The 17462-nt window shown below is 36.0% G+C and overlaps 2 protein-coding genes across 3 annotated transcripts in view; both read right to left on the bottom strand.

The window, feature by feature from the left end:
- The window catches only part of LOC139143661 (low-density lipoprotein receptor-like), a 150127-nt gene that overhangs the window by 46639 nt on the left and 86026 nt on the right, over positions 1-17462 (bottom strand). The gene's annotated exons all lie outside the window — the stretch shown is intronic.
- Positions 11207-17179, bottom strand: LOC139133534 (uncharacterized). Of its 2 annotated transcripts, XM_070700204.1 has the most exons (6): positions 16561-17179; positions 15721-15907; positions 15121-15188; positions 13756-13881; positions 13199-13397; positions 11207-12384 (listed from the first exon to the last, which is right to left on the bottom strand). In XM_070700204.1, the coding sequence occupies exons 2-6, from the start codon at positions 15746-15748 to the stop codon at positions 12254-12256; spliced, it is 552 nt and encodes a 183-aa protein (XP_070556305.1). In that variant the 5' UTR covers positions 15749-15907; positions 16561-17179; the 3' UTR covers positions 11207-12253. The 2 variants fall into 2 exon arrangements, with proteins under 2 accessions (XP_070556305.1, XP_070556296.1); XM_070700195.1 differs by lacking the exons at positions 15121-15188; positions 15721-15907; positions 16561-17179 and adding an exon at positions 14021-14662.

Raw genomic sequence — 17462 nt, forward strand, 5'->3', positions numbered from 1 at the left:
CTAATTAGGAAGGTTCATTAAATATGCAAATAAGACATTACCTTTTATGTCACCCCTTAATATCTTCTCAGCTGATATATCTTGGTGTGATCAACATTTGTAGCAAATCTCATAAAATTGTGACGTGTGATGTCGTTTTCAATATATATGTTTTTTCTAGAATCATTAATTATGCAAATGAGCAAAAAGTTAGCAAGCCACACCACCAAAAACTAATCAGTTCTTGCCATTTGCAAAATGAATCTACATACCAGATTGGATTCTGATGTGATGAGCCGTTTTCGAAATATCAAGCACACAGACGGACGGACGGACGGACAGACACACAGACAGACACACACACACACAGACACACAGACAGACAGACATCACAGACATCATATGCTCACGTGTGTGAACACGTGAGCAAAAATTAGTTCCTAAAATATACTCACCCTTTGATATTTAGTCAAATTCCTTAGCTCTAAATTTGTATTGACCACCTGTTGCTGTGGCTTCTTCTTCAAGGCTGATATGGTGTAGAGGAAAGGGTTAATGGCTGAGTTGATAGGCAAGATGAAGACTGCGGTCCAAGCATAAACAGATCCTGGAATTGTGACTGTATCAGTCATTGCCAGCATACCCATCACAGCGATTGGAACCCAGCAGAAGAAGTCAGTCAGCACTATCAGCGTCATTCGTTTTGCGATGGCTGCGGTTTCTCTGGCTGACTGTGGTAGTTGATTACCAGAGGCCAAAGTTGTGCGTCGTATAGCTAGGTACATGATCAGATACAGAATCGATATAGCAATGAAGGACAGGAAGTTGAGGAAGATGAAAATGGCAACTGAGTATATCCATCCGGGTGTTTGTTCGTTGGTTAGGTGGAGAGATAGGCAGACTGGAGAACGACTGTAGAAGCTATCGCCGAAGTACGGGATACCTACAAGAGGCAGAAAGCTAAGAAATGCAACGGCTATCCAACCAACAACCACAATTACGATGGCAGTTTTCAGGTGTATCCGAATGAATTTCAGAGGAAAAACTATCGAAGAAAGCGGTCCAAGGTAATAAATGTCAGGGAAAAGACGGACATCTCACTGGACAGCGATGCAAGGAAACCAGCGAAACTACACAATGGGCTGCTTCTCCAGAAGGCGTCATAGGTGACGTAAACACCGCGGTAATTCACATCAACTGAAGCAATTATCAACATGAATATCCCCATCAAGAAATCAGCTACAGCCAGGTTCCAAATGAGGAAGGTGTGAACTTTTCCCAAGTCTTTCTCTTTGATTCGCCAAACGATGACGAAGAGGTTGCCGAAAAAGGCCGCTATTCCCAGCATCCAGATAGACCATCTTAAAACTTGATTGGCCATGAGGTCTTCACATGATGAAAATGCATCAGGAGGCGGTGAGCATACCTGCACTTCTTGGCGTTTTCTGACCATGCAACAGTATTTATAAGCATCGGTATATCTGAAGATGTATAAAAGATATACAAATAATAAAAGTATTTCATGAGAACGTGATGACAATGAATATTTCCAAACGAACAGTATATGATATTGAGGTTATCAAGGTTACACACACCTAAAGGTAGACGCCATCGAGACTCAAAATTAGCCTATTATGACACTGTAGATCAACTTTTTTAGTATGACATTAGCTAAAAAAGTTGATCTACAGTGTGCTACCCTCAACAATATTCACAAGATTTAGTCAAGATCAACACGGCTCTATTAAAGCTATTATGACAGAAACAGTACGACATCTAGGTCTGTATTAAAGCAGGGGCGGCGCACTTGAAGAGTCACGTCACAGCTAACATTTAGTTCCACTTATTGCACAATTTTATTGTATTGTCATAGGCTGACAGTTTGGTGGTGGTTAAGGCTTTTATCAGAACGAGGTAGTGATATTTGATGTAATTTTGACCTTAGAGTGGCATCTTGGTAACAACGACTATTTGCTAAACATGTTCACAAAAACAATGCTTATCATTGTCAAGAAAGAACATATATTCACGGTCTTGCCCTAAATTGCGCCCGAAATTGATAGTTGTCTTTCATTCTTACTGACTTTCAATACACAGATGTGAACTGAATGTGCTTACGTGTTTAACAACAGGTTCATTATAAACCAGTAGCATGCTTCATAGAACAATGAGATATCTGTTATATCATCATATGTAGCAGGTTTCATCAATTTCCGCACAGTACTCTGAGTTAAATCACTCATTACAAAATTTATTTTGAGCTGTTTATTAACTTGACACTGCTCAATGCTTCATGGGACAGTTAGATATCTATCAGATCAACATATGTAGCACGTTTCATCAAATTCAATGCTGTAATTTTGAGTAATATCACTAATTACAAAGTTCATTAAATATGTAAATGAACCCTTATCAACTTGAAACTGCTCAAAGTTTCAAAGCACAATTATATATTTATCAGATCAATATCTGTAGCAGGTTTAATTAAAATGATCACTAAATATGTAAATGAACCTTTAATTAACTTCATACTGCTGAATGCTCTACAATACAGAAATATGTCGGATCAGTATCTGCAGCAGATTTCATCAAATTTGGTGCATTTATTTCGGAGTTATATGACTAATTACAAAACTTCACAACATATGCAAATGAGTTTTTTATTAACTTAACACTGCCCGATGCTTTTCAGTACAATTAGATATTTATCAGATCAACATCTGTAGCATGTTTCACCGGATTGGGTGACGTAATTTTAAAATTATATACTTATTACAAAGTTCATTAAATATACAAATGGACCCTTAATTAACTTGATAAACTTGACACTGGTCGATGTTTCATAGCACAGTTAGATATTTATCAGATCAATATCTGTAGCAGGTTTCACCAAATTTGTAGCTGAAATTTAGTGTTATATACCTAATTAAAGCTCATTAAATATCTAAATGAACCCTTAATTAACTTGACATTTCTAAATTCTTTACAACACAGTCAGATATCTATCGAATCAATATCTGCATCACATTACATCAAATTTGTTGCAGGGCTCGAAATTAGCGGTAGTTCCGCGTCCACAGACTACCAACTTTTCCCTTGGGTACCAAAATGAATGAAATGGTAGCCCACACGGACTACCAAAGCCTGCACTGTAAAAATAGCGGACGCTAGACGCGTCTTTACGCGTTCAAAATGTACATGTCGGTTTTCGAATTTGAACGGCTAGTGTTCATATTGTTAACACTAGTGTTCATAATATTAACAATTATGTTCTAAACCTGAACACCATGTGTTAACAACAATCTCCTTCAAGTGTTCAAAAACTCAGCATCACAGAAATTTTACAATACTGTGGAACAATTAACAATCTTTTGTGTTTTTTTACCTTACAATGACTATATTAAATTTACTATTGCTTCACTGTCCGGCAAACGTACACGGATTTTGGTGTAGCGAATTTCACACTAAGTGAAAAATATTTCCGGCCTACAATTGCTGACAGCATGCTTTTTCTAAAAAAGGAAGTATACAAAATAATTTTACACGTTTATTACGGGTTGAAAATTTAAAAATTAGAGAAGAAAATCAAAAAACCACTATAAACGTTTGAATTTTAACATCGGCGTGCAAGAGGCGTTCTACTTCTAAACACTTGGTGTTCAAGTTTGGTGCCTTTTCCTTTCCCATGATGCATCAAAACGGAAGTTGCGACATTTTTCTTGTAAGCGCACCCTGAAGTCGTGATCGTGCGGAAGCAAGACCAGAAAGGGTAAGTTTCCTCTCCAAAATAGTAAAAGGTATTAGATTTTTCAAGCATCTATATTATCGTCCTTTGAAATTAATTGTATTGTACCTTGAAATAGCTTAACTACGTGAAGAAACCTTTTTTCTTTCAGTGGCTGCTATACCAACAACTAGCCGTGACTACGCAGTGGTACTTTTGGTCATGGCCTATCGATCGATCTCACTCGGGTCAAGGGTCATCGCATCACAACTGTAGCGATAGCACTTGACCTGAGCGCGATCGATACCTCTTGCATAGTACCGCTGCGTAATCACAGCTAACACATGTCTTTTAGTAAACACAATCGCATGTAAAACATCAGTTAAACATCTTACAGTATACAATGTATTGTTTCAGCATATTCGAGTTTGGCTTTTTTATTTTAATCAGTTGATAACAAAAAGCAGAAAATATTTTGTAACAGTATTGAAGATAGGCACTGTAAATGAAAGTCTCCCCTTTTCCTTAACCTAATCAGCCCTTGTCTTTCATTTAAAGTTTCATCTCGCCATATTACCTATTGTTGCATTATTTTCAGGATGTAAAAAGTTTGATTTACCTGAAAATCGAAGAGTTGTTATAGAAGCTGGTGATACAGATAATGAAGAAGATGAGTGTACATGTAGCTGACAAAACAAGCTTGAGTACCTCAGTTCATCTCTAATGTAGATTTAAACTTCCAAGGGTCAGTAACTGAATTTTGATAAATATCTGTATTTTTGTTCTGAATAAATCTAAGCTTTGGTAGCATGCTATGATCAACTAAATGTTGCCGGAGAATAAGCTTTTAATTAAAGCTGAAAGCGACAGACCATTCAGAGTAAAAATGTCCACTCTGAATTACTGATTTTTCTGAAATTTTCACTCTGAATTTTCTGTCACTTTCTGCTTCAATTTTTCATCCCCCCTTGCATCTGATGAAGGAGACTTCACGTCTTTGAAAGCTTATGCCCTTGTAACATTTAGTTGATCATAGCCTGCTACCAAACCGTAGATTATCTTGTATTGTAGCTCAACACGTCTCTTGTACTTAGCAACTGGTTTTTAGCTTTGCTGTCAGCTAAATAGGTGGATGTGTAGCATTGTCCTCAAATTTGTACATCCAAGGTTTTTCTTCAAAACAGCCTGTACGAATCCTTTAATATTCAGATTACAGGTTACAAGGTATTACCCTAATCAGATATGTTCAAATTATGATGAAATATGCAAATTTATATTTTTGAGGCTAATTTTGCTATTTTTTGGCAAAAATCTTCTTCTCTTTTACTGACGTCTTCAATATTTGGTAAACATGTCCCTAAAAATGACCTTAGTCAAATTTGTGCTAGTTGTGATGAAATATTCAAATTTTATATTTCATGGCAATTTTTGTCATTTTTGGTCAAAAAATCTTTAAAAAATCTTTTTCAAAACTGCTAATCGAACAGCTTTGATATTTAGGACATAGATCTCTACTGATAGTCTTTTTCAGATTGTTCAAATTATGCAGAAATTTGCTTTTTAGGACATTAAAGACATTTCAGACATTTTTAAGACATTAGGGATTACCAGAATGTGATATATTCAAGTTATGATGAAATGTACATTTTTTTCATTTTAAGGGTGATTTTTACCATTTTTGGTAAAAAAAATTGTATAAAAATTAATTGCAGGGTACACCAGAATTTGAAAGGTCTTTACGAATATGTTTTAAATTTCTGAGAAGTATATTTTTGAAATATCACCCATTTATTTCAGGGTTTATTTAAAGCTATTACAAACAAACAAACCTTTTTGTTTATGAAGGACTTTGTTGGACAAGGAAATAGGTTTTACGTTGCCAATGGCCCACTTTCCCCACTTTCTGCATGTTGTGCCTTACTGTGACACTTTGACAACTTGACATGTTGTGCTTACTTTAGTGTTGACAACTATACACCATGTGAACCAGAGAAGCCTTGACTAACTTCTTTTTTCTTCTAAATTTACAATTGTCTATACAAGAGGAAATGTCTTTAGAAACCATCTTACAAAAATGGATTATGCATTTCACACATATACGTCTTTTCAACACAATAAGTATGCCACATTTTGAGCTTTTTCAGATGATTTTTATACATTTTAAACAATTATGAACATAAAACGCAATCCACAATATGGTGATTTTTATCGCCTATTGTTTTGATAGGAAGGTGTTAACACTGTTGTTTTTTTCCTCTGACAAACTTTACATACAAAGTTGCAATGTTTATTTGCCCATCTTACAGTAAATTATTGTATTTTGCTCTATAAATGTTTCGTGTATTTTTAGAATAAAATAATTTTACTGGATATCAATGGTCTGTAATGTTATTTCAAGTCTTGAACACCCGTGAACGCCCAAAATTAAAGGTGTTCAACAAGCGCGCATCATGTGTTCTAGCCTTTAACACGCTAATCGTTGAACGGCGTCCATGCGTTCAAAAAGTGTTACAGCCCTTTGAACGCGTAAAAGCGTTCAATTTTTTAAACACATTTCCTGTGCAAACGTGTGTTCAGATATTGAACACCATGGTGTTCAATATAATGTCTGATGAACACGTAGCGTTCAAAATCTGCACACGTGTGTCAAATCAAAAATTGAACGTTGGTTGAACATGTAGTCTTAAATTTCTGAACGTCTGGACGCGTTCAAAAAGTGTTACAAAAAGGCGTTTAATTGGTGTTCTATCCTTGAACACTTAACTTTACAGTGTGGGACATGAAATTACTTATTGGGCGACATGATGTTGATCGCTGTGAGATGACCGATGCTTATACAGTTAACCAAGCTTGACATGTCGACTTTGTTGCGACAAACTTTCAATAAAATATCATTTATATCTCAAAACTTGATAATTGGATAACAGGCGCACAATTTATCAATCACAATTAAACACAAAATTATTCAAACTGCAAAGAAAGAGCTGTAGGGCCATCCACACATTTCGCTTTCCGAAGTGTACGAGATCATCCATTGATATGTTGAGGAAATATAGTCAAAACTGCCACGAAAGTATAAGGAACATGACTGTGCCAAGTTGTCTTCCTGACATTTTTAGCCAATCTATTTTAGCCATGTTATGTTTACACATGCTGCGTGAAAAGTCGTTGTCAATGCGAACATCAAACTTTGCCTATAAGCTCTGCGTATGTGTGAATAGGCCGTCAAACTTTAAGGCTTCACCGTTGTCCACTGCACATGCTATACGTTCTCCTAAGGCTATGATCTGCAGGTATTGATGTCAAATGACTAGAAAATTCATTTACTGGATAGAATCATGCAAAATAAATCGTTCATTGTCTAGTTATAAATAAAAATATCCTTTACAAATAAAACTCTTCATTCATGCATGGGCTACCAGCCCTTGTCGCTGGGCTACCAACTTCAGAAAATTGTAGCCCAATGGGACAACCGGCGGAAAAAGTTAATTTCGAGCCCTGTGTTGTATTTATTCCGGAGATATATTACGAATTACAAAACTTCATAAAATGTGAAAATGAGCTCTTTATTAACTTGACACTGCCCAATGCCTTTTAGTACAATTAGATATTTATCAGATCAATATCTGTAGCAGGTTTAACCAAATTGGGTGAGGTAATTTTAGAATTATATACCTAATTACAAAGCTAATTAAATATGCAAATGAACCCTAAGTATCTTCACACTACTTAATGCTTTACACCACATTAAGTTATATATCGGATCAATATCTGCAGCAGATTTCATCAAATTTTGTTCAATTATTTCGGAGTTATATGGCTAATTACAAAACTTCATAAATATGCAATTGAGCTACTCATGAACTTGACACTACCAATATTTGTTGTATGTATCATCAAATTTGCCGCAGGAATTTCAGAATTATGTCAACTATTTCAAAGTTCATTAAATATGCAAATGAGCAGTAATTTACATGACGCTCACATTATCATCATAATGCTCCGAGTTGTCATCTGTGAAAAGTTTAATGAAAAGATTTTGCTGTATTTCTTGATATATGTCGACACTGTCATTATTGTCTCCATAGGGAAACCATTTATGAAAACAAACGATATTGCATAAATCCATAAGTATGCAAGCCACACTTACCAAAATGTAATTAGTTCTTGCAAGTAGCATATGATATCTGTCTACCAAATCTCACTTAAATCCGTTAAGGCGTTTTGAGTTGCTGTGTAAACAGACGGACAGACACAAACACATACTCACACACACTCACACACGGACAGACAGACAGACAGACATCGCTATGACATTAGCTCACGTGTGTCAACACGTGAGCAAAAAACAATTAAATACCAAGGATTATGGCAGAATGACTGCATTTAGAGTATTGACATGATACTTACAATTCAGCGAGTCCTATCAACGGTACAAACAGCTCAGAACTTTCAGCCTGGAACAAATTTCCTGTAACATACCTGCAGAAGGGAGAAATTGTAGATGTGTGAACCTTAACGCTCTGAAAACATCTAATTATCAGTTGACAACTTGACCTTGTCACATATAAACTGATAAACATCATTTGTTGAAGTGTAGGTTCTAGATTATATGAATAAATATCTAAAGTTTTAATCAAACGCTTTGTTACTCTCGATTCACATTTTTTGAAATATCGCAATAAAAATTATGAATTACTTTAGCTTATCATGACAGTGTACGGATTGCTTGATGCTTGATTTTTAAGACTATCATTTGCACATGTTTAAAATTAGTATTGAAACTAATAATAATGATCTTTTACTATTGACAAGAGAATAGTGTAATCTTGTCGTAAAAGAATATTTCGAAGCAACACTATAGATGATGACCTTTATACTTACAGTATGTGAAGATTATATAGATCTGTAAACGCCTCATTGTTAATAAAACAATGTTGTTTCCGGTTAAATTTCTGCGAAGAAAATGCAAATACATATAATTAAATGTTCTCTCGCCACTTGCCATAATGGATCATGTAATGGTGCAAGTATTTCGTCTACACGGGCATTTTGTTGTTTTTAAATGATGGTGTATAAGCGTATAAACATGATTTCGTATTTTAGTTGCCGCTGGAGAACTAACATCGTGATTTAAAAAAATAAAAGCCTCAACAAAAATGAGGTATTATTGATACAAAAGAAACAGTCCCATTCTGCTGGTTCACCAAAGTGATTATTCTTTCTCTCACACCCGGTCATTCTTCACCGCGGCATGCACGGCAGATTTCTTACCGGCGCGTATTTACCGCAATTATGAAGCGCGTATTTTAAGTGCGGCGGAGAATGACGATGGTACGTGAGCGCGGTGGCTGGAATGGAACGTGAACGCAACGACCGCGAGGCCTCTGAACTGTCGTCTGCTGTCCTGGCCTCAGAAATGTATATATATACAAGGGTTTGCTCATATGAATATGGAACCTGACGACGTGCGTTACAAAAAAAGGAGGGACAGGGGGGACAGATACTATTACCCTCTAAAACGTCCGCAAATGGTAAACAATTTTTTTATTTTTGCAATGTAACTCACTGACGATAGAAAGTAAAATATAGAATGAAAACAAAGAAAACATGTGAAATTGCAACCGTTGACCTGCCAGGCTTGTCCACGTTCAGTACAACCAAAACAGACTGAGTAAAAGAAATGCACATTAAGAAAAAATCTTTCGGATTCTTTTGAAAGGCTTTCACTAAAACTAAAAATAAAAACTTAAATGTTCTTCTTTGGAATATTATATTGGAAGGTTTTACTACGAAGAGAATAAAAAAATATGTCCTTTCTTCTGCGCATGACAAAAACACAGAGCGGCATTTGCTATATTCTGATATTAGCGTATTTTGCGACGTTCGAACATCCAAAGTCGCGGCTTAGCTTTTCTGAACTAAAATTTTGTTACAATTTTTTATTTGCTGCAATCAAATTACATTGTGTTAATTTTCTTGTGTGTGTTTTTAAGCCGCTTAGACGCGTACCTTTTCCATTTAGAGTGGATGCAAAACATAGAATTAAGGAATAAGTGCTACAAATTCATAGAAATTTAAAAATCATGTCAGTTTCTTGAAACTTTGCATGGAAATTCTTTCATGTTTCAGAGAACTTAAAAAATGAAATAAAAAACAGGGGTCACCATGCTCGTTTCCATGGAAACGTTCCTCAAAAAAAAAGGCTCCCTAGCAATCGAAAATCTACCTTTACTTTGAAAATGTATTCTGAAACTCACTTTTACATTCAGAAAAGTGAAAATAAAGAAATAAATCGACAGTACTCCTTCTCCAAGGCACAAAATTTGTATAATTAAGATATGTAATCTATTCAGAAATTAATAAATCATCAAAAAAGTTTTAATATCATATTTTCATAAATTCCCTGCTTTTGAAACTTTTATACTTACCTCAAAAATCATGTCAATTTGATTAAACTTGGCCAAGTTATAGTAAGATTAAATATGATCACTATGACTTTTTAAAAAATGATGGTCACCATGCTAGTTTTTTCGGTAAATGAACTTTTATACCATTATAGAAGCTGCGCTTTAGCTGGCAACAGCTAGATTCAGCTGTTCCTGTTCAAAAATATCACTAACTTAGGGGTCCTAGACTCGGATGTCAAAGGTCATGGGTGTCATCAAAATATAACATCAAAATAAATCTTATGGACATTGTTGATTTTAAACAGGAACAGTTTTTTTGCCATTTTGTGTACTGGTAACCTGTCAGATCAGGTTATTCTATGGACCCCCCAGGCTACTCATCATTTGCTTTGGTCATTAGGGTATAACCTAGCCTGTTTATATTCATAGGCATGGGCTATGTTGTCTGAAAAGTTTCTACATTTGATAAACTGGAATGACTTTATGGCGGGCATGGTAGATGAATTTCACAAGCATTATTCAAATTTTTAAATAAAGTTCCATTTCTGCGTAAGTTCTGGTTTTTCTTTCAGTGTTTTTATTCTGTGTAACAACTGCAGTTTCTGATTCAAATCCTTGACGAATAATGAAATACTCTTTAACTCATCAATACACTCTATATTTAGACAGTCATCAACATCATCATCATCATTATTATTGTTGTTGTTGTTGACAACTGAATTCAAGTCCAGACTAGAATTCAGTTCAACAATGCAATAAGAATTATATATGTACAGGCTGTATTGACAAACAGAATACAAGGTATTTAGCATGCTAAACAGAGCAGGACAAAAAACTGGATCAGTGTTATGTCCCTTTAAAAATTAGTTTGTTTTGATGTGAAAAGGTGAACTGCATCGACAGGATCTACATACCGTATTATGATATAGAAATAAAAGACAAAGAACAATAAAATGCAGTAAACCGAACATAAATTGAGTGTTTCATGAACAACTCACATTTATTTAATACATACACTTGCATAGACTTACGTTCAAAAAGATAATCCTCTGTATTGCACATGTATATGACAATGATGATCTACTCTGATCCCTTGAATATCTACTTTAACTATATCCAATGCAGTATGTATGGCCAAAATACAAGACTCTAAATTATTAATAGTAATATTTCACACAAAGAAAAACTTTGGCATAATCTTTACACAGGTAAGTACAATGCATTCATTATTTACTGTGGTCAGCTTTCCATTTTTGTACCTAATGTTTCCGGTATGACTAAAATTCATTAAAGCTACATTAGCCTCTACTTTGGCTATTTTCATAGTATTTTTGTTATGTGTATCAAATGCAATATTTGGTACAAATTCCTGAACCATAATGAAATACCCTGTATGTAATTTATCACAGCTTATACATGTAAAGTCATTCAGAAATTATTATTCATTGTAAACCACACATTTCAAACATTGTCATTGACAGACGAGTTAAAAAACTCAAAGACACTGTTCATTATACGGGATGATTTTGTTACTCTTACACAACCATTGGAAGTTTCTTCAGTAAACAACTGTCTTAAGCTATCTAATCCACCTCTCTGGTATGTTGTGTAAAGATGGCTGTAATTAAGTCCAGATCCTGCCACTCTTTTTGCCATCGACTCACTTAAAACTTTATTATTTACAAGAGTGATCAGAGTTTTGTAATTAGTTGATTGTTGGTTTTTGAAAGTGAGATATTGGATCATCCAGTGTGATGTAAAACTCTTTTCAATCATCATTGACAATGAAACCTGACATACTTTCAATAATTTCTGTAACATGAAAACATCAGCTACAGCATTGTGTGCTTCATAATCCTGCCCTACATAGTCATTTACAAGACTTTCTTGGGAATATGATGCTCTGTCAGGGTATAGTGATCTGAACACTGGTAATGAATCAACGAATCCACAAACATTTGCTACAAACTGATCTGTCAAGGAGCATTCATTCATAGCTTGCAACAAATATCTACAATCAAACGATCGAGCATTGTGTGCAACTAAAATTGGATTCTCAAATTTACAGATGAACTCTATAAAACTTTCCAAGCATGTTTGCTTAGGAACTGTAGGAACTGGTTTTCCTTCATAGCACAATTTACCACTTTTTACAATAAGGCGAGTTTTTTTCACTTGCAATACGACAAATTGGCTGTTTTGGCAAAATGTACTGGCTGAACTGGTAATCTCCTGACACAGCTGCAATCTGGGTGATTTCTGCAGTTGAATCTGAAATAGAATAAATATGTAAACATGAGAAATTAGCCTAATTTTTCATTTATGACAGATAGTAAGAGGTTTTGGCTAAAATCATATCTCAATTTATCCAAAACTGTGCTAACACTTGATTTCTGTAGCATCATGACAGATTACACAATTAAATCATACGGGGGAAATAATTTTGAAAATAAAATTTTACTATGCTAAACACTTGGCTTTTCAGGATACTCTATGGTGTCAAACAGAAAACCACAGAACACAAATGCCCAAAATGTATGATCAAAACGTGCTGTCGTTACAGATTTCTCATACCACTGATCCCTTTTACTGCAAGTGCAAAAATTGGACTGGATACCAAACTTGATAAGTCCCTATCAATATTCCAGGCAATGTTCCTATCTTCCTACAAAAAGATAAACTTTGATCAGTGTTTACATCAAACAGCCCCTGCTGTGCTTTGTTTACATCCAGTCTCCCTACAGCGTTTCCACTACATAGAGAAAGGACAAAGTGGGAGATTGAAGGAAGATAACAAAGGCACTGATCAAAGTTCCTCAGTATGTTCCTTGGATTAGGAAGATAAGAATATTGGTAGGGAAACTGACAAGGATTTACTAATATAGGTGTCTGGTTCAATATTAGGGTTGCAGTAAAACTCACAGTGAAAGAACTCGGGAACTGATACAATATGAACTCACTTTGCACCAACAGTCACAAGTGATATGTGTATTCTGCTGTACCTTCACTTGCTTTGCTTGTGAAGTACGGGTGCAGATTGCATGCTGAGGTTGTGGACTTATGTCATATTACACATGGTACTCACATGCTGATGTAGTTTCTATATCAAAGACGACACGAGTATATGATCCTTCAGACAGTGATACAGAATCAGGTGGTAAGACAGGCTCCGGAATCTCATTCTTGCATTGCTCTGATGACATGGACAACCCAACACCCTTTTCATACGTACTCCCTTCTCGTACTTCAGTGGCAGCCGTCTTCTGGGCTCTTTTCTCTTTTCGCTTAAGTAGATAAGAAACACAATTGAACATGCCATGGTAAGAACTGATTACTTATCAACATTAGTGGTTCAAACACGGGATCAATTTCCAATAAATATAATATTATGTATGTGTAAGAGTGTGTGTGTATCTATTTTCAATGAATGTATGCATGTATGTACCGGTATGTATGTATGTATGTATGTGTGCATTTATGTGTGTTTAGGCCTGCCTATATTTATGAGCATTGATCAATCATGTCAGATCCATAGGTTCATGTCAAAACAAATCACTTCATTCAATATATCTATACATATTTTATGGTCTGTGCTAGTGACATCCTTCTTGTTTTATTTTGTAACTTTCATTGTCAACATACCTGGAGTCTCTCTAACTTTCCTTTTTTAGTCTTAGCTCTGTCATTCACTTTTTGAGTTTTCCTATCCAATTTGGCACCATAAATTTGGCATGTTCTACTAGGCGATAGTAAATTTTCTTTGTGAACCTGCAATCAAGAAGAAACAATGAGTTATGACAACGAGATGTAGTTGATCTTTCTTCATGATCTCAATGATGTAGCTTCCGGGTGTGTACTTTGATTTTGCCAACTTGATTTTTCACTAGTATACTTTTATCGTACCAACCTGACTAACGTAAGTGTGCCCTAAATTCTTCTGTGCAACTGCTGCTGCCACTCGGAAATTAAAGCTGTTTGATCCACTGTAGTGTTTTGCCTTTGGAGCTTTTGAAGCAATAACCATATTTAAACTTTCATTCCCTTGTGATGAACCAATTCTGACAAGATCACTAGAGTTCACAATGTACACATTCAAGACTCTGTCTAAGTCCTTCCGAAGATCTTCACCACACAAGTCTTTACCATATGGGAGGCTTCTATGCTTATACTGAGCTGGATCCTTCATGAATTGGCACCACCTTGAATCACAGTAAACATGGTCACCAAATGCATGGGGAACAATTGCTTTAAGGTTCTTTTCCAGATCACTCACACTACTACTGTTTTGACTCAAGGCATAACTGAAACACTTCTGTAGATAGCCTATAACTTTTGTTGACAGCTGACTATAGGATTTTTCTGCTTTTAATTTATAAAGCTTGTCTGCAAAACCTTTCTTTACATGGTTATTGTCTTTGTGTTTTACTATATCTTCTCTAACTTCTGTGTGTAGTTTAGCTATTGTAGTACTATCATCATCCATAGTCACGCTATCAATTTTAACCATCTCCTCTACTTCTTTTACTGTTTCTACAGCTATACTTGCTTCCATGGCCTGGCACTACCTGCCCAGTTTCTATGACATTGATGTTTCCTGACTTTCTTTCCTGCCTTCCTAGCACAGTCACACACTCTGCATTGCTTACACCTTGTGCTATATGCCAAGACCTTTCCTGTCTGTCTACCTATCAGTGTACCATGCCCTATGTACAAATACAAAAGCTCACTGTATTAATGAAAAAAAAATTAAACTAGATCACTTACAGTTTTCAAACCATTCATTAGTAATACTTCAGAGCTTTTTCACTGAATGTCATGACTAGTCACAATGAAAATAGCCAGGCTAACCTGTAGTTTGCTAAGTCTGGCAAAGCCTTTCTGCTGTTTAGAACTGAGCTTTGATGAAATGTCTCATTAGAATTTAACCAACATATGTAATATGTAATATACTGATGAAATGAAAATATGGCACTAGTAATAACACTTAAAAGTACCCAAGATATTCACCTGACAAACTCTTATATTCTCTCCCGCTGCCCCTCTTTTGCCATCCTCCATCATACGACACATCAATCCTAAAAAGAAACATAATATTACATCAACAAAATATATACTTTTCTTTAATAATGATAAGTATATTTAACATACTGTCAATGACAAAATGTATGCTGTTATTTGTTGAATTACAATGTTACAAAGAGGGTATGCTTTCTGAAAGAGATAAATTTTGACGAGTTGTGTACTAAATGGTGCTAAAAACTGGTTCAACTGAAAAATAATTGTGAAAAACTTCCGTATGTACATATATCAGAACTCTCACATGACCAGTTTATTGTTAAATGTTACTAGTCAGGGCACCCAGTTATTTTACTGGTTACTTTTAGAAATACCAACACCATTCATACACATTTGATTAAAAATATTCACCTGGGCATATTACCAAACTTGAATCGGGAAAAGTTACAAACAATACTCAAATATCGACTGGGCTACTGCTATATGTCACCAACTAAACCCAAATCTTGTATAAATCCAACCTCTTCTGGGTAATAATTGTGGATTATTGATGAAATATAAAACAATGACTTGGATATCAGACATTCCTACCTTGGTTTCTTTGATGCACACATCTCATCTGATATAGCTTGTTTACATGACTGGTTTGCAACTTTCAAAATTGATTCTCCAACTTCTCTCTCTTTGCGTTTTAATGTCTTATGATGTATGGTTGGTACAGAAATTGATGACAGCATCTGATTGAGATGACGTTCTCCAATCCCTGCGGTGATCATACCTATAAAAATGAGTGAAAAAAGGACACAAATGAGACGTTATTTTACTAGCAAAATTTCATGAAGGGCCCCTTTGGTATATGTATCTCAATGTTCAAGTTCAATTTGAAAATCTATCTTAAAATTTTGAAATAAACAGTAAGTATATGTTAGGTTATTGTGCATACACAAAATATATTTTAGCAGCAATAACTACGAAACGGGAGAAATGGGGAAGTGGAAGTATTGTAGTCAGGTTTTAGGTTTTAGATATCAACATGTCATTTATTAGTAGCTGCATTTTCTGAGCCCACAGCGACTGTTTTGACTGTGGCTTTCCTATCTAATAGGCGTTACGGAAGTAATGAGCGCCATGCCACGGTCAAAACAATCCCAACAGGATAATAATTATTGCAGCTACATTGTATGAACCTCAGCTTGTTCACTAAGAATAAAAATTTTCAGAAACTGTAAGTGGTGACAGATGTAATAGGACACTGGTGAAATGATCAACCGACAGAGAAAACCAAATGTGACGACCATGTTTACTATTTGTGTAGTGGTCTCGCGCCTGGTACTGGGCTGTTATCACACTGAACACAAATGAAACATGTAAAAACGTATGTTACAACGTTTCCCCGTACGTAATCTCAATATGACCAAAATAGGCACGTACCTGTGGCAATTTTGGCGTTGACGTCAAAAGCCTGCATACCACGGCTCAGCTCAACTTTCCGATGGGTTTTACTCGTATATACATTATTTATAGAACCGCATTGGTCACAGGGTATATGGAGAACGCTGCCACCGCCGTACTTGGTTTCAGATTGACACTGTGTCAGACGCAGGTGTTCATGGCAAACATTGCAAGCATCTAATCCTCTGGCAAGCACTCCCAAATTCACCAGTCTAACGCCTTCATACCACGGTATTTGCTGAATAGTTGGAGGAATCAAGGCTTCGTATTCAGTATCGTCGGTGTCTCGTGGCGAAGACCAAGGTTCACGAGCATCTGATGTCGCCTCCGATGTTCCCACATTTCTCGCTGGTGAATGTGAATCAACTGAGTTCTTCTCAAACCGCTCAATGGTCGCCTTGGAAACATTTTTGCGTCGTTTCAGCTCTGTTTTCGAGCAAAATTTTCCACCCCAACGAGATCTGTTCATGTTGGCTGCAGCCAGCTGCACTTCGGTGAAACTTTTATTATGGCCGACTGGTAAACACCACAATTTTACGTGGAGCTAGAGGGTTAAATGCGCGGAAATACGTGCGCGTTGGAATTCGGCGTACTTATCCTTAATTACTTTGGCCTATGTGAAACGACACAGCGCAGGTCGCGCGAGCGTACGTATAGTACGCGTATATATGCGCGTGTCGTTCCGCCGCGGCGTTTCGCATCGAAAGAATGCGGTTGATGTGGTCGCTTGTGACGTTCACGTAGACGCGTCCGACCTTGATCTGATTTTGTAGCTAAGTCGGCATTTCAATCTGAACGGCATTCTGTTATAAATTTCTTACACAGTTATCATCAAAGTTCGTATTCAGAACAACAGAGTGCCCGTGGTCTACATCAAGAAT

The sequence above is a fragment of the Ptychodera flava genome, chromosome 1 (assembly GCF_041260155.1).
Source record: "Ptychodera flava strain L36383 chromosome 1, AS_Pfla_20210202, whole genome shotgun sequence".
Classification (NCBI taxonomy): domain Eukaryota; kingdom Metazoa; phylum Hemichordata; class Enteropneusta; family Ptychoderidae; genus Ptychodera; species Ptychodera flava.

Coding starts and splice junctions, on each gene's coding strand:
- LOC139133534 (XM_070700195.1), bottom strand. CDS start 14,620: ATGGTTAAAATTGATAGCGTGACTATGGATGATGATAGTACTACAATA. Junction 13,398..13,755: donor GAAAGTTAGAGAGACTCCAG/GTATGTTGACAA, acceptor TATCTACTTAAG/CGAAAAGAGAAAAGAGCCCA. Junction 12,385..13,198: donor TATAGAAACTACATCAGCAT/GTGAGTACCATG, acceptor ATTCTATTTCAG/ATTCAACTGCAGAAATCACC.